The 23,217-nt window shown below is 43.1% G+C and overlaps 2 protein-coding genes and 1 non-coding gene across 5 annotated transcripts in view; 2 read left to right on the top strand and 1 right to left on the bottom strand.

Annotated features, from left to right (window-relative positions):
* Positions 1-10,872, bottom strand: part of LOC113449458 (uncharacterized) — a 42,524-nt gene extending 31,652 nt beyond the window's left edge. The window contains exons 1-4 of the mRNA XM_026720568.2: positions 10,690-10,872; positions 2,587-2,642; positions 1,495-1,587; positions 930-1,057 (exon numbers count right to left, since the gene is read on the bottom strand). Coding sequence (XP_026576353.2) covers positions 930-1,057; positions 1,495-1,587; positions 2,587-2,642; positions 10,690-10,712 — 300 coding nt within the window. The 5' untranslated portion in view covers positions 10,713-10,872. The remainder of the gene's footprint in view (positions 1-929; positions 1,058-1,494; positions 1,588-2,586; positions 2,643-10,689) is intronic.
* A 597-nt stretch (positions 10,873-11,469) lies between these two features.
* On the top strand, positions 11,470-22,796 carry RANGRF (RAN guanine nucleotide release factor). Of its 3 annotated transcripts, none has more exons than XM_087917918.1 (6): positions 11,470-11,594; positions 13,299-13,391; positions 15,456-15,572; positions 18,364-18,511; positions 20,505-20,599; positions 22,419-22,796. In XM_087917918.1, exons 2-6 carry the CDS (start codon positions 13,309-13,311, stop codon positions 22,516-22,518), a joined length of 543 nt encoding a protein of 180 aa, XP_087774044.1. In that variant the 5' UTR covers positions 11,470-11,594; positions 13,299-13,308; the 3' UTR covers positions 22,519-22,796. The 3 variants fall into 3 exon arrangements, with proteins under 3 accessions (XP_087774044.1, XP_026576323.1, XP_087774043.1); XM_026720538.2 differs by having other exon boundaries at positions 11,471-11,594; positions 22,423-22,796; XM_087917917.1 differs by lacking the exon at positions 11,470-11,594 and adding an exon at positions 11,607-11,765 and having other exon boundaries at positions 22,423-22,796.
* On the top strand, positions 16,933-17,004 carry TRNAA-UGC (transfer RNA alanine (anticodon UGC)). The gene has a single exon. It is a non-coding gene; the product is annotated as a tRNA-Ala (tRNA).
* Positions 22,797-23,217: the final 421 nt, after the last annotated feature.

Consider the following 23,217-nt stretch of genomic DNA (forward strand, 5'->3'; position numbering starts at 1 on the left):
TGAAAAGAACATGAAAGGAGTATAAACACAACAGAAGTAAAATAACAGAATAAAATAAATGAGAGAGGAACAAAAGGGGGATAACTAAAAAGATGGATTTGTGGAGAAAAGAGAGCAAGGGGAGCCACCTCCAATTTGGTACCCAGGCCAACTGGCAGAGCTAGGGGTTTTTAAATTCCGAATCCAGCCTTACGCTTTCAAATTTCCTTTGTGGCCTCTTTTCCAAGGCGGAAGGGGGAAACCCTCATTTCTTCCAAAGTCTGTACAGGCCTTTGCTTTCTTAGGGAAAGATCACTATCCTTTTACTGTTCTGACCTTTATAATTACTAGCTGAATTTAAGGCAGACAGACTTACTCCACAAAGGCATCCATATTAAGTCTCTGTATTGGTTCATCAGGGATCCTCATATATAACTCATGGTTACGTTGAGATTCATCTCAATGTCCAACTCTTTGCATAGCTGACTTTCTGGTATAAAAGGATAGTGATCTTTCATCCCCTAGTAGTGGAGCAAAGGGGAGAGACGCCAGCATGAAGCTGGGGTCTGAGCAAGAAAGCAGGAACCTCTCACAACCCACCAAGGGTCAATTCAGTGACCAATCAGGATTACAGATGTGACCACATGACATGGACTACATTTCCCAAGATACCTTAACTACATTTACCATGATGCATCCCCTTAAGGGTACAGCTCCCAATTCCTAACTAACTATCCCAATTAACTATAAACTGTTGGACAGCACACCTATGTTCCAGTCAGTAATGAGCATGAACATCACTTTACAAAAGAGAAAACAAATTAAAGTAAAATACAAACAATGTTAGTTAAACAAGTTACAAAATCCATGTCATGCGCCCCTCATTACTACAGAATCTGGTTTATAAACTCTCCAGCCCAGCTTCAAGCAGGATAGGGTATAAGTCTTACCGCATTACGGACAGAACAAGCCAGAAATGAGACACGGATTTCCGGGTTTCCGTAGAGATCAACCCCATGGGTGAAACCGCACTGGGTAGCGATGTAATCAGTCATAGAGATACGCTGGCCAAGATCATCTAGGAAAATGAAGAAACAAATTTGTTATCCAAGGCAGGTCTGTAGTATCATCTGCTCTTGGGGTTCCCCATACCATCACAATAGGTATAGTGTATGAAAAGAAGGGCTAGGGATGACATGATAGCACTGTTCCAATATCTGAGAGCTGGCACAAAGAAGAGGGAGTCAAACTATATTCTACAAAGCACCTGAAGTCAGGACAAAAAGCAATGGACGGAAATTAATCAGGGAGAGAAGTAAGACCTAGAACTAAGGAGAAATCTATTGACAGTGTCTATGGAGATTCTCAGTCATCTAGGTTTGTAATGGCGAACTATGGCATACGTGCCAGAAGTGGCATGCAAAACCATCTCTCTAGGCATGCAAGCTGCCACCCGTTGCTCTTTTGGGTTCCGGCACGCGCGTCACCTGAATTCTTACCAGCTCGTTTACTTACTGAAGACACTGTAACTCCAAGAATTTTGCCCCAATGAAGACTTGTCCAGCCATATCCAAAAGTAACGGTCCCGACATTCAGTCCGTACAGCCCCTTCCAGAAAAGGAAATATTTTTTAATAATAAGTAAGCAGACAAAAACCTAATACGATCACCTCCCTCCAACCCACCAGCTCTTTGCTTCCAGAAAACTGTCTCCTGGCTACCTACTCAACTATGCTTATCGCTTCTGGAAATTCTTGAGACTGGCTTCACGCATTGTGTTAAAACCATAATAGAGTTTATTATGATTCAGGTTAGCTTGTGCTATGACTCAGTGTCAAAGGTAGTCTGGGAAAATTTGATTTCTCATTCTAATGCTCTCATTTGAATATGTTTTTTTTTTTATTTTTGGCAGTATTTAACATTGACAACTTTAATATGTGTGGGCTTAACTCCCAGAATTCCCCAGCCCTCCATGCTGGGCGAGGAATTCTGGGTGTTAAAACTCACATATGTTAAACTTGTCACAGTTGAAAAACACTGGTCTAGATTATTAATTTTAGAATAGAATAGCTTTATTGTCACTTTGAATGTACACTAATTGGCACACATTAAAAATGAAATTTCATTGCATACAGCTCTTAAAGGGTCACCACCTCCAATTTTATACTACATAAACTTGACATGATAAATAAATATGAAATTATGTATATACCCACATATATGATATGGAGAAACAATACTGTCTAGTTCGGATGTATACATTTATGGCAAGAAAATGAATCTTGTGAGTTTACCAGATGGATGGCCTAGGGAACAAAGCTGTTGCAGAATCTGGTAGTCCTGCTAAAAATATTTTAGCTTAAGTCTGCACATAAATTCAATAGCTACTTCCTGTGTGCTATTTATATTTTTGCAAGTTATTTCTATTCAATCCATTTCCATGCACATCTCATTTTCAGTGCTAAACTTTGTGAAAAAAATGAGGCAATAACCATCTCTGATTTGCAGAAGATTAATATGGAAGGTTGAGAAGAGTGAATTGGGTTGATTTATATTTAAAACATAAAATTAGTAATGTTCATTACCCTTGCAGAACCAACACACTTACCTGTGGGGAAAGATATGGACACCACCTCTTGGCTCTCCAATATAGAGAATAGGATACTATTGGAAAAACAAAGGCAAAAAATGAAATTAGTTTTGCTTTGGAGTAATGAGATGGAGAGGATGAGGCTACAGGGAAAAGAGGGGTGGAACTATATCATGCAACATCTCAAATCAGAAAATAAATTAGGTTCCATAATGTGTGTGTAATCTTCTCTGGCAAGGAAGAAACAAAGCTACAGAATAAACAGTAGTAGAGGATAAATTGAACTAGCAAATTGCTGTAGGTATTGATATAGTTTCAGACAGAATATAAAGGAAGGAAGCCATCTTTAAATATTCAAGACTTGTGAAAAAGAGGCAATAAAACAAGTTTAAAATCAAGAGATTTTGTTAGAGCATCTTGGATCTTGTGGCTCACTGGCCAGAGGTTTCAAGTATCTGCAAGTTGCCAAGTTGAAAAAAATTCCAAATAAATAATAGTCCAATAATATTTTTTATTGGGTCTATCAGCCCAAAGAGACAGCCAGTTTAGTGCAGTGGTCAAGGCATCAGAATAGAAAATGGGAGCCTGTGAGTTCTAGTCCTGGCTTGGGCATAAAGCCACCCAAGTGATCTTGGGCCAGCCACAAACTTTCAGCCCTAGAAAGAAGGCAACTGCAAACCATTTTTGAAAAACCTGATTTGTCCTGGCTTGTCACTGACATTCATACATGATTAAACAGAAAGAAAAAAAAAACTCAGAGGCTCTTAATAAAGTCAATAATTGTGCAAGATTGTAAATTCTTCACCAAATTGCACTCACACATACATTCTGGGAATCTGGCAGAAAGAAAGAAAAAACCACAAGATACCCTCAATTGTATTTGTTCTTGCTATTGTAATCAAAATATTTAATAATAAAAATTATTTTTTAAAAGTGTTTCTGTCAACCCCTACCAACAAGCAATCATCATGAAATACTCTTCAAGGCTTCTGGTTTTGGGAACACTACAAATACATTAAAAGTGTTTCTCTAACACAGATCTTTTTGTAACAAGCTTACACAAGAGTTACACACAATAACATCAGTTCTCATGGTTTCCAGCGTTACAAAGAGATAAAACTCTGGAGCAGAGGAATACAGAACAATCCTGTGTCGCAATGTGGAAAGGGAACTTCATGAGGACAGTGGTGACACCCAAGCAGGAAAAGCCCAAAGGGAACAACAGGCCAGCCATAAAACAAACTTGCATAGGAAAAGAGATTTAATAAAAGGTATTGAAAGAAGCCCCACTAGACAAAAGCCAAGTAATTAAGAAAGCTAGGGAAACAAGAAAAAGAAATCCCTTACAAACAACAGGTCATGCCAAATCAGCAAAACAAACAGACAAAAGACACGAAATAAATTCCATAGCAGACAGGAGATTGCCACCAAACAAATATAAGAAAACATTAAATCCAATCAAACCACCCCGCAGAGTTTACCCTCTGGCGGAAATGAAGACAACCCCCTGACAGGATTTAAAACATTAAGAAATACAAACACAGGCACTCACACACAAAAGGAGAAAAGGTATAAAAATCAGGAGTTTATTATACAAAGATGGCTAACCCCAGGAACGCAGACTTCTTGCTATCTCTTGCCTTCCTGAAAAATAAAAGGAACCTGCTTCCAAGCAGTTGTCTGTGTCCTTGCACCAGAGCCCTCCCAGCAGGAAAATCGAATCCTCAAAGGAAAGGCATTTTCCAGCCTTTCAACAATTGGCGACCATGAAGGTTTTCCAGCCAACCCTGCCACCGGACTGGGCCTGCAGATCCAAACCCAGCCGGCATGGACCTTCTTTGTCCAGGGAAAACATCCACGGACCCAGCCTGGAAGACATAAGGGTAGTAAAGGGAGTCCTTGGGCTTTTCTGCTCAAAAGCTGCTTGAAAGCAGGTGAGTACCACTTCAAATTTATAATCTTAATAGGGAGGGGAGTGGAAGCATGAGTGTACCAGGTGTGTGAGTGTGGGTTTTCTCTGCGGAAACAGTGGGACCTCACCTCCTCTGTGATTGCCAGCCGCACCCCAGCCAGCTGCTAGCTCCAACAAGCAGTGACCGGCTGGATTTGGGAACGCAAGGGGTGATCATAGAGTGTGAGTCCTTCTGAAGGATGTAAGAAAAACCGAGTGGGCTGAGAAAGGAACTGTTGTTGGGAAATAAATAGAAAGCAGAATAAATAGTCCCAGTGCATCCTGCAAGTAAAGCCCTGTGCATTTAGAAGGGGACTGTACCAGCTGCTGGCAAACAAAATTGGAAATAGTTTGCCTTACAAAGCAGAGCAGGTCCTTCCAGATCCCCACCTTTAAGGGAGATCTGAAAACTGACGGCGGAGTGTAGGAAGGGGCCCGTACCGGGCTGCTAGGGGGCAGACGGTCCTCCAAGATCCCCGTTTTTTAGTGGGGGGGTCTTAAAACTGATGGTGGAGTTTCCCTACGAGAAAGGGGCCCGTACTCCATATGTAGGGAAACCGGAGTCCTTTCCAGACCTTTTTTGTCTGAAAACTGACGGCGGTAGCCCAGCTAAACCAAAGTAATCCCCACATCAGGTAGGGAATATGGGAAGTTGTAGCTCGAGGGCAATGGAAGAGACCCCCTTGGATAAATTACTTGAGGCTTGGGACGAAAGGCAAGTGCCTATCCTAACTGGAATGAATAGAAAGGAAGTGAAAAGAATTTGCAAAAAGTGGGCTTTATTGCGAGATGACACGGGTAGACAAATTTGGCCTGATAGCGGTACTTTAGATTATAAAACCCTGAAAGCACTTAGAACATGCATTAAGCCCAGCCAAATACCCTATTGGTACTGCTGGGCTGAAATTGTTAGGACCAAAGACCTGACCAAGAAAAAAATAAGGAAAAGCCTGAAACCCATTTCAGGGAAGGGAATACTGAGGCACAGATTATGGCTCCCCTTTTAAGCAAGCCAGTGCCAGGCAGAAATAGGGGACAACTAGAATAAGTTTTTACCCACACTCCCTTATCTGCCTCTGACCTAGTCATCTGGAAAAAGGATACCCCAGCTTTCAGGGCTGATCCTCAAACAGTTATTAAAACCCTGAAATCTATCATAGACAGCTATAATCCATCCTGGGGTGACATGACTCTGCTGTTACAAGTCTTTCTAATGAAAGACAAACTATTAAAACTGTTTGAAAAAAAACCAAAAACAGACCAAATAGCCAAACCACCAACTATCCCCGGTCAGGCAGCCCCAGCCTGCATCACATGGCCAGTACATCGCCCTGACTGGGACTATAATGATACCAATCAATGGGACAAATACACTAGAGCAAATGATAATTTACTAGAAGCTCTAGAGGAAATAAAAAACTTTTAAACTAGTCTGAATTTCAAAAAAAAAACAACACAAAGGGAAAAGGAAAACCCTGATGCCTTTTGGGTCCGCCTGTCAGAAGCAGCTACTGCATATGCCCACCTAGACCTTAGCTGCCTGAAGGACCAAAGGATTTTAGCTTCAGCCTTCGTGGATCAGTCCACCTTAGATATTAAAGAACATTTCCACCGCTTCATCTCTAACTGGCCAACCTTAGACATAGCAGAATTGCGCAGGATTGCTAACTTTGTCTATGATCAAAGAGACAAATTGAAAGAGGAAGAGAAAGATAGAAAGACATGAATAGAAAGACTGGAAGACTTAAAAAAAATGTTTGCTGTAATGAAACATGATGCCAGACAAATGCCAGGTAAAACCCCCTATAATTCAAAGAAATGCTAGCATTGCGATAAAGCAGGATGGTCGCAAGGCAAATGTCAGCATTGTTATAGGTGCAGACAGGAAGGTCATTTCAGCAGGCAATGTAGGCAACACCCCTCCTGCAACCGGTATCACCCACCACCTAGGAACATGAGGCCAGCCAATAATCCAGTCCATTACACTGAGCAACAAAGTTTCAGTCACCAGGCACCACCCAGCGCTCCCTTTCCTCCAATAAATAATAACAATAGACATCAATGGGAGCAAAGGAGAGAACAAGATTTACCCCCTTCTTGACTAGAACATGACAATGAAAGCACTGAATTCATGGCTATCTTTAATGGGCTGGCTATCCCCTAGAAAATGGCCCAGAAGGGGAACCCATTGTTACCATTCTTATAGGAGGAAAGAAATACAATTGCTTAGTTGATACTGGAGCCACCTCCTCATTCCTGAACTACCATATAAAGCTTCAGTGGCTGAAGGGGCTCGGGATAGCATAATGGGAGGGGGGGGAAATAAGCCCTGTAGAATTTACCCACAATGTACCAGTAGAACTAGGACCTTTCACAGTAGACCATGCACTTACTATTTGCCCCCAGTCCCCACTGTCTCTACTAGGAACGGATCTCCTATGTAAAATGGGAGCTACCATAATATGTGGCAAACAGGGGCTGCAATTGGAAATCCCAGGAAAAGGCACACACAAGACAATCATGCTGATAATCAGCAACACAGGGCTTCATGAAGATTTAAAAAGCCTGCCATCCTCCTTATGGGGCTGGGATGCATCAGAAGTGGGGCTACTTAAAGGAGCCATGGAGAGAGCAAACAAAGAGGTGAAGACCCTACTGGGCAAACTCTGTCAGGAGACACACCTCTCCTGGCCACAAGTGCTCCCAATTGCCCCCTTTTATTTCAGACCAAGACAAGATACAGGTATTTCCCCCTTTGAGATCCTTTTGGTCACCCCCCCCCCCATACCCTACTAGGATCCTGATTCTCAGCTTAAATCCTCATTCCCTTTGCTTAGATGGGGGGGATAGGGTTCTCTCTTCTTATCTTACAGCCCTGCAAAAGAGACTACAGACCCTCTGGACCCAGAGTGCGCTGACACAGACCTTACCCCTGGAAGAAGCCCTGCATCCATATGAGCCAGGAGATTGGGTGTGGATCAAGTTCTTCACCAGAACCTCCTCTCTACAACCCAGGTGGAAAGGACCCTACCAAGTTTTACTGACTACACACACCGCCATAAAGGTTTGCAGAACGAGACTCTTGGCTACATTGAACACATGCAAAGCCAGCAGTCATAGACCATAGCCAAACTCCACCACAATCAATCCCACCCATCAAACTCAAGAAAGATCGGGACACAGATCAATGGACGCTTGCAGCATTCTTCAACACTGTTGAACCACACCACTATGAGGAACCAAGTGCAAATGTTGCATTACACAAACCTGGACTCCCGGGTGCTGAGTTATAAACTATTGTTTTTTTTAATTTTTTGTCTCACCTTCTCCATTTTTTTCCTTTTTTAAAAAACCTTTTTTCATTGTATTTTTTTTAACAAAAAGGACTTTAACTATACCTTACTCATAATTTTTTTGATACTTGACCTTTTACATTTTTTTTTACATTGCTATTTAAAAAAAAGGAGGGGGTGGGGAGGAAGGGAAGAAAAGGAATCAAGCAACGGGGAACATAAAATGCAATATATTCTATGTATTATTATTATTTTCTGTAATAATTGTAACATTTGTAACACAAGCAACTGCTTTCCTGGAACCAAAGCTTATCCCAGAGAAAGGAAAACATATGGGAATGTTTAGCAAGAGAAATACTCAACACCACTAACGTTTGCTTAGCAGGAGGGAAATCATAATGTCACTGGGTGCAGCACACCTAGGGTCACAGAATGCACCAGTCTTAGCAACACAGAACTAAAATTCAACTATACAGAGACCATATCATTTTTATATAGTTACCTGAAGCTCCCACCAGGATAGTTTTTCCTTTGTGGCTTAAAAGCCTACTCATACCTTCCTGCAAATGCCACAAATGGCCCCTGCACCTTGGGAAGGTTAACCATGCTCATGCCATCCTTACAGAGACGACACAGGAGAGCCTTCCAAACCCTAGACTCAGACTGTGATTCCTAAGTCTCCCTTCCCACAAAAATAGAATACATCTCATTGGCAATATCCTTGGTAGGGGTACCTGGATTGGCAGTGCGAAATTCTAAAAATTTGAATAGACTAGCATGTACCCTGGAAAAAAAGCTTGAATTCAACTTCCCATGCCCTGGATGCCCTTAACAGAGAACTGAGGGAGGTCAGAGAAGCCACCTTGGAGAATTGGGCAGCAATAGGCTTCCTTCTCTTGAAGCATAACTATGGCTGCGAAAAATTCCAAGGGATGTGTTGCCTCAATCTGGACGAAACCTCAGAACTCGTAGGGAGGGACATCCACCACCTGAAAGAGCTATCTCAGAATATTGGTCAGGAGCAATCATTCCTGGACTTTTCATGGCTCTTCTCATGGATGCCAGATTTCCATTCGCTCAAAATCCTTATCACAGTCACCATTTGTGTCTTTGGAGCCCTCATGTGTTGCCCCTGTCGATGCATACCACCCTGCCTTAGCTGCCTAAAGGCCTGTATCCCCTCTCAGAAGAGAAAACTAAAGGGGGAGACAGGCAGCTATGATAATGAACCAGATTGATCACAAATACCAAGTATACCCAGACATTCAATCAGAGACCACCCTCTTAAAAAAAAAAATGAAGGATTGTGGAAAGGGAACTTCATGAGGACAGTGGTGACACCCAAGCAGGAAAAGCCCAAAGGGAACATCAGGCCAGCCATAAAACAAACTTGCATAGGAAAAGAGATTTAATAAAAGGTATTGAAAGAAGCCCCCTAGACAAAAGCCAAGTAATTAAGAAAGCTAGGGAAACAAGAAAAAGAAATCCCTTACAAACAACAGGTCATGCCAAATCAGCAAAACAAACAGACAAAAGACACGAAATAAATTCCATAGCAGACAGGAGATTGCCACCAAACAAATATAAGAAAACATTAGGATGAAACTGATAATCCAATCAAACCACCCCGCAGAGTTTACCCTCTGGCGGAAATGAAGACAACCCCCTGACAGGATTTAAAACATTAAGAAATACAAACACAAGCACTCACACACAAAAGGAGAAAAGGTATAAAAATCAGGAGTTTATTATACAAAGATGGCTAGCCCCAGGAACGCAGACTTCTTGCTATCTCTTGCCTTCCTGAAAAATAAAAGGAACCCGCTTCTAAGCAGTTGTCTGTGTCCTTGCACCAGAGCCCTCCCAGCAGGAAAATCGAATCCTCAAAGGAAAGGCATTTTCCAGCCTTTCAACAGCAACTATAAAATATTAGTTACCGAGGGGAGAGCAGAAAGTGGAATAACAAGTCTTAGATTGGGGATGTCCAACCTTGGCAACTTTAAAAATGTGGACTTCAACTCCCAGAATTCCCCAGCCAGCCATTCTGAGCGTTGAAGTCCATAGGTCTTAGTGAAAATAATAAACTAGTACAATGGCTTGCCTTCAGAAGTTGTGGTTGCTCCATCACTGGAGGCTTTTAAGAAGAGATTGGGCCACCATTTGTCTGAAATGGTATTTTATTACTCTTAGAGGAAAGACTTCATACTGTTTCACTTGGTTACAAACCTAACCATGAACTGACCATGGCTGTTTTCACAAGAGCCTTTAAAACCTCAAAGTAACCAAAGATAATTTAGCTTGCTTTGAAAACCCACCCTATGGTCAACTTTGGGTGTTGGATTATGCTGTGAATCCAGAATATTGGCTTAGAAAAACAAGGCTCAGCTGTGAAGTATACTTCACAATAAATTATTCACACATTTGTGCCACCTTAAAACAATAAACTGTTCAAATACTGGTAATGTTTTGATTGCTTATTAGTAACCTATGATTATCACTAAGTGTTGTATCTTATGATTCTTGAAGAATGTTTTTTCTTCTTCATGTACACTGAGAGAATACACACCAAAGACAAATTCCTTATGTGTCCAATCACACTTGGCTAATAAAGAATTCTATTCTGTTCTGGTAGTTCTGTGTTTCACTTTCTCCAAACAAAGCATAACTTCACTAATGTATTTGGAAATTATATCTAATACGCCCCCTTCTCCAAATTCCAAACATTCATATCTGGTTTTCAATCACACTCCAAGGCTGTTTTTTCTCAGCTAGAATCACTGTGTTTTTCTAAACTTTCAAAACAAAAGTCAGACATCGCTTTTCCAGATAAAATTCCCTTATCTGGCCTTTAAGTGAGAGATAAAACAAGCCATATACCTTACAAACACGAAAGACCTCATACTGGAGAGAAAAAGCTGCTTGCCTGAAGCACTCTGCTAATATCTTACTTTCAGAAACAACCACTTCTCAGCTTTGCTCTCACGCTCTTTATTTATATAGGTTTTGGCTTCTGGAGTTAACTAGTTTCACCTGCGTCCAGTCCTTTGTTAATTATTATTTAATTCACCACAATTCTATTAACGCCATTTCGACTAAAGGTCAGAGACTAAGCGAATCATGACCCAAGGGTGAAGAAAGGGAATTCATTTCAGGTTATGGAGGTGAATTACATATAGCTTTATTTCAGTTTTCTGCTAATTGTTTCATTTGATTTATCTTGCCATCTCCAAGAAAGGAAAAAAACTTAGGGAAGCCCATTCAAAATGACAAATCTTCTGGCTGCTGACATCCTATATATATTCCTTTCGATTAAACATTAGCCATCAATACGTGGAAACTCAGGACTGCGGAATTTAAATCAAAGGGGAGGAAGGAAATAAGGAGAATGACAAAAATTTCCATTGTTTTGTACGTAGCTTTACTTTTAATATAATAAACGTCTCATCCTCCCACCGCCCTCTCAGAAACGTAATAAGTTTTTTTTACATTTTTTTAAAAAAGCGATGGCCCCTTTAAGCCGTCCTTTAAGGGCCGTCCAGCTCGAAACGTATTAGTCCCATCTGCCTCGGCGGATTGGACGAGGTGCCCGTCCATCACACTCCATTTTACGTAACCGTCAGAATGGAACTCGATATACGAAGCGCACCATCCGGCTTCTGATTGGCCGCTTTGCTCGCTAAACGTTCAGGCCTAGTAGGGCAGGGCGGGAGGTGCGGATTCATTGGAGAGGGAAGTTTTAAAGAGAAAGTCGCCTCCTGCATGCAATCAAGCTAGGTTCAGAGGTGAGTCATTCGAAAAGGTGGAAGGATCGCCCGGAGGTTTTTTTTTTTACAGCGATCAATTTGCCGGTTCCAAATTTAACTTCCCCCATTCAATGTTCACTTAGTTCCCCCCAACACCGTCGCATGTTTTCCTTTGTGACGCAGTTAACAAGGAAAACCCTTTCTCCCAAGGTTTGTTTATTATTATTGTTGTTGTTGTTGTTGTTGTTGTTGTTATTATTATTGCAGGGATTTCCATGTCTATTTTAAATTATTTGGGGGCCGTTCCCAACCCTTCCCGGCCCTTCCTGAGGCCAATACAGAGTTATTTTCAGCAGATATATTCTCAGTGTGCCCAGAGAGAGAAATATCTGCCTCTACCTAGGATCGAGCTGATTGTGACATGATTGCTTCTTTCCTAAAAGCCTGAAGAGAACAGATACAAAAGAAAACAGCAATTAGGTCCTTCTCAGATCTGTTGTGCAAAACTCTAGAGTAGTGGAGAAGGAGAAAGAGAAATTATAGCAATAGCGTACTTAGAAAGGGCTGTAAAGCACTATAAAGTGGTATTGTTAACCTAATCCTTTTTGGCTTTTTCTCTGGTAATATCCCACTACTAACTAGAGCATACAAAACATTTGCTAGACCAATACTCAAATACAGCTCATCAGTCTGGAATCCACATTACGTATCTGATATTAACCCAGTTGAGAAAGTCCAGAAACATTTCACAAGAAGAGTTCTCCACTCCTCTCTTCATAGCAGAATACCTTGTGCCACCAGACTTGAAATTCTAGACCTAGAAAACCTAGAACTACGCCGTCTTCGGTCCAATCTAAGTATAGTATATAAAATCATACATTGCAATGTCCTACCTGTCAATGAATACTTAAGCTTCAACCATAACAACACAAGAGCACACAATAGATACAAACTCAAGGTAAATCACACCAAAGTTGATTGCAGGAAATACGACTTCGGCAACAGAGTGGTCAAATGTCTGGAATACTCTGCCTGACTCTGTGGTTTCTTTCCCAAACCCCAAAAACTAACCTTAGACTGTCTACTATTGACCTCACCCCATTCCTAAGAGGTCTGTGGGGGCGTGCATAAGTGCACCAACGTGCCTACCATCCCTGTCCTATTGTTTCTTTTTTTTTCTTATTCGTATCCATTTCATGTATTCATAACTATGTTTATACTTATACCTATTATCTTATAATCGCCTGACAAAATAAATAAAATAAAATAAATATTATATAAGTCTATTGCTATTGCTATATATCGTTTCACAGTGTTTTACAGCCCTTTCTAAGTAGTTTGCTGAGTCAGCATATTGCCTCCCAACAATCTGGGTCCTCATTTTACCGACTTTGGAAGGACAGAAAGCTGACTCAACCTTGGGCCTGGTGAAATTCGAACTGCCAAACAGCTGGCAGCCAGCAGAAGTAGCATGAAGTACTGCACTCTAACCACTGTGACACCAAGGTTCAAAATATCCTCTTTGCTGCCATCTAGTCCAAGTACTCCTCGACTTCAAGGCCCCCATTGAGCCCAACATATTTATTATAATAATTGGGTTGCTACAGATTGCTATATATTTTATTTTACGCATTTAAGTGCAAAAACTTTTCAGTTTGCAGCTCATCCGGGCCTCTGAGACTTCGTATTGTGTGTGTCACTTTGTGGATATCCAATGCATCTGCCCTTTGGTTTGTCTTGTAGGCAAAGGGCCATGGCGGATGAGCAGCTCCAAGAAAGCCACCTCTTTGGGGGTGCCTTTTCAGCTTGCCTCCCTCCTGGAAGTCTGGATATCAGGTGGGTTGGATTCTCTGCCCCTGACCAACTTCTGCCCAGAGGGATTCATTCTGGCCTTCCCAGTAGCCTCTTGGCTTCCCAACGCAACTTGTGGGTCAAACAAAGGCCTATTAGGCGTTCTGGTTTGGAAAGAACTGGTCCAGTTCTTTGCATTGATGGATTGCAGGAATTTGGTAGATCTACTTCAAGAGTGTCAAAACTCAAGGCCCAGGGGCTGGATTTGGCCTGTAGGATGCTTAGATCTATTTCACGGGCCACCCTAGAAACAGTGAAGGACTGGCCTGCGGTACCTCTGCCAGCAAAAATGGAGCTTGGAAGGCCTGCAAGCTGCTCTCTTGAGCTCTGTTTTCACTGCAGAGGGTTGCAGGAGGCTGTTGCAGCCAGAAACGGAAATTGGGAGCCCATTTTCGCTGGCAAAGTGCTTGGGCCGCCCTAGGCGACCCTGACACGAGTGACGTTGAGCTGGCCATGCCCCCCCAGTCCCCCCCCAAGGTCAAACACAACCCTGGTGTGGCCCTTAATGAAATTGAATTCGACATCCCTGGCCTAGTCTAATAAAAGGAAAGACTAGGGGAGACATGATAGCAATGTTCCAATATTTGAGGGGCTGCCACATGGAAGAGGGGGTCATCCTATTCTCCAAAGCACCTGAGAGCAGGACAAGAAGCAATGGATGGAAACTAATCAAGGAGAGAAGCAACCTAGAACTAAGGAGAAATTTCCTGACAGTTAGAACAATTAACGAGTGGAACAACTTGCCTCAAGAAGTTGTGAATGCTCCAACACTGGAAGTTTTTAAGAAGAGATTGGACAACCATTTGTCTGAAATGGTGTAGGATTTCCTGCCTAAGCAAAGGGTTGGACTAGAAGACCTTCAAGGTCCCTTCCAGCTCTGTTATTCTGATTCCCATTTTTTAATAGCAGTTGCCATTCTGTGTGAGTTTTCTTAGGACGACAATTGGGACCTCAACTTCCTTTGCTAAGCGAGGCGGTTGTGAAACGAATCATGCCTCAGTTTGCTTTTGGTGGCAAGGTTATTAAGTGAATCTGGCTTCCCTCATCGGCTTTGCTTATTGGAAGTCAACTGGGAAGCTCATGAGATCCCCCCCAGGATGTTGCAGGTGCCATAAATAGGAGCCAGTTGCCTAGCACTTAAATTTTAGATACAGACTAGCTCGATACCCATGCTTCGCTAGAAAACTATGTGGTTGGGCTTAGTTTTTGGGGAGGAAAATAAGGGGGGGAAATTTTGCAACTGCCTACCAGCATCCATCAGCATTCATCTGGCTAGCATCCTGTCAGCGTGTGAGAAAGTTGAGTTGTTTGGAAACTGAAGCAGTATTTGCTGTATGGGCAAGAAGGAGACAGCAAGGAGCCTGGGCGTGGCTTAGCTCAGCTGTTCTGTACTAAAGCTGGTTGCTGTGAAATTAAAGCTAAAACTCCTCTGCTTGTGTTTTGCTGGTGGGGAGGGGGAGTAGAACTCCTTAGCATCAGAGCGTGTTAATAATAATATGGGAAATACTAATGCTCTGATAGTCATTTTGAAAAATCCTTTCTTAGTGAGCCCCTAGAAGCCAAGAGGAACCTACGTGCCAAATTTCAAGTTTGTAGGCTTTACTGTTCTGGAGATTTTGTGATGATGCATGAGTGGTATTTCACTTTTATATATATATAGGTTAAGATTGTAGAGTAGAGTATGTTATAGTTTAGTAATTATAGTGTGGTGTGGTAGTGTATAGTATGGTATCGTTTAGTATAGTATAGCAAGTCCAACCTCCCCGCCCAAGTAGGAGACCCTACACCATTTCTGACAAATGGCAGTCCAATCTCTTCTTGAAAGCCTCCAGTGATGAAGCTCCCACAACTTCTGAAGGCAACTTCTGTTCCATGGGTTGATTGCTCTCACAGTCAGAAAATTCCTGTTATTCTATTCTAACCATGACTGGATGACTGAATATCTCCATAGAAGATGGCCTGCTTGTTGGGTCTTTAGGAGGTCCACATGCTCACAGACACGTAGTGGCTGGTTGATTTCTTCTCCCTATCTATGTCTTTCCCTCACAGCGAAATGCGTCAGGTCCCTGACAACCAGGAAGTCTTTGTTCACCCCAGCACAGATCAGAGCATCATCGTAGAACTTCTGGAATACCAAGCAGGGGTGCCGGATGAAAACGCTGCCAGGTATGTGGTGCAAAATGGGACAATTCATTGCAGGACAGATTGGTACTGGAGTTTCAAGCGGGGTGGGCCCCTAAGGGTTCACTCGGATTCAGGAGAATCTGTAGCTAATGTTATGGCTGGTTCGGAGAACTGCCAAATCCCACCCCTGGCTCGTAAAATGGGGTAAACTCAGTTAATAGCTGTCTCGTTTAGCAACAGAAATTTTGGGCTCAGCCATGGTCATAAATCGAGGGCTAGCTGTATGTTATTTTAATTAGAGTCCATGAATACAGAAATTAATGGATTTTTCGGTAAATATTCTGGAAAGCAAATCTGTTTCCAGACTGCGTATTTCCAGTATAAACAGTTGTATAGTATTGTATTGTATACTATAGTTTACTATAGCATAGCATAGCATAGTACAGTAATTATAGTATAGTATACTAACTAGCTCGATACCAATGTTTCGCTATGAAATTATGTGGTCGGGCTTAGTTTTTGGAGAGGAAAATAAAGGGGAAAAATTCTGGCTCTGCCTACCAGCATCCATCAGCATTCATCTGGCTACCATCCTGTCAGTGTGTGAGAAAGTTGAGGGCTGTTTGGAAACTGAAGCAGTATTTGCTGTGTGAGCAAGAAGGAGACAGCAAGGAGCCTGGACATGTCTTAGTTCAATTGTTCTGTACTAAAGCTGCATGGTGCTGTGAAACTGAAACTGAAAACTCCTCTCCTCTGCTTGTGTTTTGCATTTGGAACAGGTTTATTTTCAGGTGGGGAGGGGGAGTAGAATTCCTTAGCATCAGAGCGTGCTAATAATAATATAGGAAATAATGCTCTGATGGTCATTTCGAAAAATCCTTTCTTAGTGAGCCCCTAGAAGCCAAGAGGAACATACATGCCAAATTTCAAGTTTGTAGGTTTACAGTTCTGGAGATTTTGTGATGATACATGAGTGGTATTTTGCTTTTATATACAGTATATAGATACTGTAGGTTAGTATAGTATAGTATAGTATAGTATAGTATAGTATAGTATAGTATAGTATAGTATAGTATAGTATAGTAATTGTAGTGTATGGTAATTATAGTGTATAGTAATTATAGTATAGTAATTATAATCTAGTATAGTAATTATAGTGTAATATAGTCATTATAGTATAGTATAGTAATTATATTACAGTATAGTACTTTAGTGGCATTAATTAATCGATGACCAATTAGCCTTAGCAACATTTTCATCAGACTCAGTATCTTATTTATGTAGCAAAAGCCTAAAATGTTGGCTTCACTGGTGAAACCTGAAAATACAAGCAGGAGGAAGTAACATTGAGGGGCAACTGTTCTACTACAGGAGACCAGCTGCTGGAAGACTTGGCATGGAAGGAGATGTAGCTCAGTGGTAGAGTGTATGTTTTGCATGTGTGAGGTCCTGGGTTCAATCCCCAACATCTCCACTTTTTACAACTTCCTTGTGCGGGGAATTGGGGAAGAAATGACAAAATGTCACAGCTAGGTGGCAGCACTTACCTGGGCCAGGGTGATCTTAGGGAAGATCATACCATCAAATATGGTACTTAGTCTTTGGAATAGGGATGTGAATAAAATAGAAATAGAAATACTATACTATCCTACTCTGTACTATACAAGTATAATCCTTGACTTACAACCACAGATGAGCTCTGAGTTTCTGTTGTTAAGTGAGACATTTGTTACTTGAGTTTTGCCTCAGTTGTTAAGTCAATCACTGCAGTTGATAAGTTACTAACCCGGTTGTTAAATGAATCCGGCTTTTCCATTGATTTTGCTCGTCAGAAGGTCACTAAAGGGGGCATCACGTGACCCCGAGACATAGCAACAACCCTCATAAGTACGAACCAGTTGCCAAGCGACTGAACTTTGATCATGTGAGCATGATGAGGATGCTGGAAAGGCCGTAATTCCAAAAAACGACCGTAAGTACTTTTTTTCAGTGCCATTTCAATGGTCACTGAACAAATTGTTGTAAGTCAAAGGCTACGAGTACTTTATGTGGCCAAGTGTGATTAGGCACACAAGGATCCCCATGATCATGTGATCAAAATTCAACTGGCTCCCATTTATGACCGTTGCAGGATCCTGGTGTCACATGATCTACTTTTGTGACCTTATGATAAGCAAAGTCAATGGGGAAGCTGGATTCACTTAACAACTGGGTTACTAACCACCACTGCAGTTATTTGCTTAATAACAGTGGCAAGAAAGGTCCTAAAATGGGACAAAATTAACTTCACAAATATCTCGCTTAAGAGCAGACATTTTTTGTGGTCATAACGTGAGAACTACCTGTATTTGTTGTTGTGAAGTTGTGTCTGACCCATCTCAACCCCATGAACAACGTTCCTCCAGGCCTTCCTGTCCTCTACCATCCTCCGGAGTCCATTTAAGCTCACGCCTACTACTTCAGTGACTCCATCCAGCCACCTCATTCTCTGTCATCCCCTTCTTCTGTGGCCCTCAATCTTTACCAGCTCTTCTCCAGTGAGTCCTTCCTTCTCATTAGGTGGCCAAAGTATTGAAGTTTCATCTTCAGAGGAGGAGCTGGCCTTCTAAACAGCAGTCAGGGTTGATCTCCTCTAGGACTGACCAGTTTGATCGCCTGGCTCTAACTGGAGTTACTTTGCATTTTCTCCATATTCGATGTTCACCTATGCAATTTGGGGAAGGGGTTTATCTGGAATAATCTGAGCTGCGGATAAAGAGATTCATTGGTGGAAGGGTCAGTGGGAGATGTCCAGTCCACTCATCTTTTTTTTTTAACCACCCTGTCCCACCAGGTACCATTTTGAAGACATTGCGGGCAGTTCGGCCAATTTGGAGATTTTGAGCCAAGACCAGTTTGCGCCCTCTCTTCTGGCATTCGAAGGCTGCAGCAGCACCTGGCAACTCACAGGCCGCCAGAAGATCGCTAAATTCAATGAGGACGTGAGTGACAAGGTTACCCATTTCTGAATCGTGTCCTGCCACTTGGCGGACCTTGCTCCGAACATTTTTCTGCAACGAAGGTGGTTCTGCAGGATGAACCATCTGGGGAGGGAAAACGGGCATATAACACACACACACACACACACACACACACACACACACACACGTACAGGTGATCCTCAAGTTACACCCATTGGTTTGGTGACTGTTTTAATTACGACAGCACTGGAAAAAATGACATTTTTACGATCAGTTGGGGTAGTGGTGGCTAACCTTTTGGGGCTCCCGTACCAAAAATTGCACCCACGCACATGTGCGCTCGTGTGCCAGCACCCAGAAGGCAATGCATGTGCCCGCCCACACCCCATGCATGCACATCTCCCACGCACCCCGTACATGCGCGCCAGATACCTGACAATCACCTGTCAGTCATGCGGCACATGTGCATGCGCAGTGGGGCTCTTCTGGGCGACCATCACGGAGTTAGGTCATCCCTGTTGTCAACTAAAAAGATCTTCCTTTGGTCTTTTTAGCTGCCAGAAAAAGGGAGTGGGGGAAAACAAGGCATTCCTTAAATGCCTAGATAAATGCCTAGACTTTTGATTTGAATGAGGGTAGATTTGTTGGAGTCCTGACACCTGTGAGGAAATGTCTATGGCAGGGGTTTTGCCAAATTTGATTTCATTGAAGGCCGTATCAAGGTTGTGTTTGACCTCGCGGGGAGGGGGGCAGGCTGGCCAGCTTGACATCACTCGTGTCAGGGGCACCTGTGGTGGCTCTGATGGGGCTGGAGGGATCCACTTTTGCTAGTAGTTTGTTTTGCTAGCACTTTTCCAGCAATAACAGAGTTAGGGGGGCCATGTTCCCATCCCCCCGCCGGCTCCATTTTCGGTTGTGACAGTCTCCTGCAGTGCTCTGCCAGTGAAAACAGAGCAGGAGGGACCATACGCGGCCTTCCGAGCTCCATTTTCACTGGCATAAGCACTGCGGGCGAGTCCTTCGCTGTTTCCAGGGCAGCCCCGCGGATCACATCTAAGCACTCCATGGGCCGGATCCGGCCCACCAGCCTTGAATTTGATAGCCCTGGTCAATGGAGATTCTCAGTCCTCCAGGTCATGGTTGCCCCAAAGGTGTTTTTTCAAGAGGCAACCAGACTCTGTTGTTTTTTGTTTTTATTTGAAGATGTTGTGCTTCTCATCCAAGAAGCTTCTTCAGCTCTGAGTGGATGGTGGGGAATGGAGGGATTTTATACTCCTTGCAGACAGCTGTTCATTTGCATCCTTTTAGAGGCCACTTAGAGGCTTGTTTGTGTTCTCAGAATCACCTGAGTAGTGCAAATGGGTGTGGGGGCTTCTTGGAACTGTTGAAAGGACTGTGTTGTTGACTGTTGAGAGAGGGTTGTTCCATTTTGACATAGACCAGTGGTTTGGAAGAGAGGTCAAAGAGGTCATCTGTGTGAAAATAGAACAGCCCTCTCTCAACAGACAGGGAGGGATATGACATCATATATCTTCAATCTACAACATAGTCTATCCAATGCAAAGAGGAAACTTCTACAGGCAGCCAGCAATCAGCAGAAGGAGCCTGCAGTACGACATTCTAACCACTGCGCCACCACGCCAACTGTGGCAAGAAAGGTCGTAAAATAGGGATAAATGCCTCACTTAACAAATGCCTCACTTAACAACGGAAATTTTGGGCTCAGTTCTGTTGTATGTCGAGGACTACATGTACCTGTGTTCATTTTCTGCCTTGGTATTTATCTAGTTCAGACATGACATTATGCCCTGTTGAACTAGCCAGAGCGGACCTTGCTTGGCTTATACTTACATAAGAGAAACCAATGATGTGGTTCTGTCCCCTTCCCATGATGCCCTTGTTTAAAGAAGAGGTGCTATCCCTCATGATGTCGAAAGCCAGCTTTCCATCGGTATAAAATGGGAGGCGTCAGGTAGGCCCGATTAATTTCTTCTTCCTGTTTTTCGGTCCGCAGGCCAAAAATGATGTGTGTGTGCATTTGGTGTTGCTGCGCCTCCCCCAGTACGGAACGGATCTGCTTGTCACTTTCAATGACCCCACCTGGATTAAGTGAGTGTGCCTTAATTCCCTCCTCTGCCTGCCGCAAGGTTAGAACCACTAATTGCTCTGAGGAAAGGAGAGAAAGGGAGTTTTCTGACCCGGCTCCCAAACACGACAAGCCCTTTGTAGATAACAAAACGTTCCCTTTATTAGGAGCGCCAGCAGACACCCTCTCACAGTAGGCTAACGAAGTCTCTAAGTTGGGTGTCAAACAATACCTGCGGGCTGAATCTGGCCCATGATGTGGTTGGATCCAGCCCACCCAGCATCACCCAAGGACAACCAGAGCCCTGAGGCGGCCCTCAGTGAAATTGAGTTTGACACTCCTTCTCTAAGCTTTGTGGAAAGTGACGCTTGCTCCCTTTCCCCCTGAAATGGCCCCAACACACCAGGAGCTCTCTCCTCACACCTGCAAGGGAAGCACAGCACAGGCATACTCAGAAGGCGCTGCACATTCTCAGAAGAATTATGATAATTTCCCAACAGGATTCAGAAGTGTAGGCGGACCAGCAGGGAGATGAATAGTTGTCTGCCATACCTATTCATCTCCACCCCCTGCCTTTTATCCCCAGAGCTAGGGTGGGCCTTCACTAGCAGGGGTGGCACTTCCGTCCCAAGGACTGGCGCATAGATTCTCACTGCTCTTCTTTCCTCTGCCTTCTGCACATTCACACGTCAGACACTGGACCCAGCTTTTCCTCCTCTTCCTCATCAGCTACCTCCAGACCTGGGGGATGTTAACTCTCCCATCTGAGGGCTGGCGGACAGCTCAGTCTCTGCCTCTGTCTCTGACAGCTCCATTCCCTCTTCCTCCTTGGAGCTCCCAGATTGCCCTGACTCCCATGCCACCTCCTCATCTGATTCGGCTGCCAGAGAGGACGGCAGCTGACAGGCCACAATAGGAAAGGGATAAATTGGAAGAGTGAGAATTAAGAATATAAGTGGAGTGGGGTATGGTAGTAGTGAAGATGCTCGCCTCCCATTCAAAAAGTTGAACGTTAAATCCTAAGTAGCTGCAGATGTTCCTCTTTAGGGTGCAATGAGGAAAAAAAATCTGCTGGAACTTCACGTGGTGTCAGGAAGAGTATCTGTCCAGTAAACTCTTAGGCTCCATCCTGTCACCCTGAGTCTACCCTGAATTAAAGGATTACAGGGATGTAAAAAAGAAATGAAAATTAAGAATATTCTTGCGGTTGCGGCTGAGCAGTTTGACTTCTGACTTTTGAGAGCCATCCCCATTAAATGCATCCTCAGCTCAATTTGAGGAGAGTTGAGGGTGTTTAAAAGATGTGCAGTAGGTTTCTTATGACAAACCTTTTGAAATTCTACTCTCCTTTCCCTCCGGTTGTCCTTAACTTACAACCATTCGTTTAGCGATGGCTCGAAGTTACAGCAATATGGAAAAAAATTGACTTAGGACTGTTTTTCACTTACGATCTGTGGTCACATTATCAAAATTCGGTGCATGGCAACTGGTTCATATTCACAACAGTTGCAGCGTCTCCTGGAGTCAGGTGATCTCCTTTTTCCACCTTCTGGGAAGCAAAAGCAATGGGAAAGCCAGATTCACTTAACAAACAATGCCACTGACTTTAACAAAGGCAGTAATTCAGTTAACGTCAAGAAAAATCATAAAATGGGGCAAAATTCACCAAGGACAAAAGTTTTGGGTTCAGTTGTGGTCATAAGTCAAGGACTAGCTATATTGGGAAAGGATCTGCCTGTTCTGTAGACTGAAAGATAGTCAGCTGATGGCCGTTGGGTTTTGGCACACATTTTGCAATTCTGTCCTGTGATGACCAGTTCTTTTTTTCTTCTTTCTTCTGAGGCAGCCCTCTAAGTACCAGCGCTGTGCAAAATACAGATGTCCCCTTGGCACTGTCTCGACCGCCCTGGACAGTGGAGCATTTCCACACTTTTGTGTGTAGCCTGCGGCTCCTGAATCCTGGACTGTTTGGTTAACAGTTCTCTTGTCTACGTTTGCCAGAAATCCAGCTTTGCTCCGGCGCGGCTGTTATCCCTGAGCTGTCTGGTTTAGAGTCCTTCAAATGAGCACGCTGGCTGTGGTATACGGATCTTTTTCCTTCATCCCCAGTCGGAAAAGGGGAGATGGACCCTGAATGCCAAAGGATGTTCTCCTGACAAAAAGCAATCTTGGCTTGCTTTAGGATTGCATTATACCAGTGTTTTTCAAACTTGCGGACTTTAAGATGTGTGGAGCAGTGTTTTTCAAAGTTGGTTACTGTTAGCCTTCAAGAATCTTTCTTCTGCTTGTCTTTCTGGCTGCCATAGTAAGGGGGGGAGGGAGGATAAATTGGGCTTTGTGGGGGTGGGGGAAGAGTGGTGGAGGCTTGAGTTGGGAAAACTTGGAAAAACGTTATGCTTGCTGTGCAGTTGCAGCATCTTATCTATCCAGGCAAGGTCAACGGTCAGATGTCCCACATAACATTATACACATCACGGATTGGATGGCCAGTTTGAACTGTTGTGGGTAGGAACAATGCCGTAATTTTGTATATGTGATTTTCATGTCTAATGGCTCATATCTTGAATTCTTTTGATGCTACCACTTGATTTCCAGTAAAAATAAATAAGTAAAAGTCCTTTTCTCTATAACAATGGAGCCT

The sequence above is a fragment of the Pseudonaja textilis genome, chromosome Z (genome assembly GCF_049901715.1).
Source record: "Pseudonaja textilis isolate UNSWEBS1 chromosome Z, rPseTex1.2, whole genome shotgun sequence".
Lineage (NCBI taxonomy): Eukaryota > Metazoa > Chordata > Lepidosauria > Squamata > Elapidae > Pseudonaja > Pseudonaja textilis.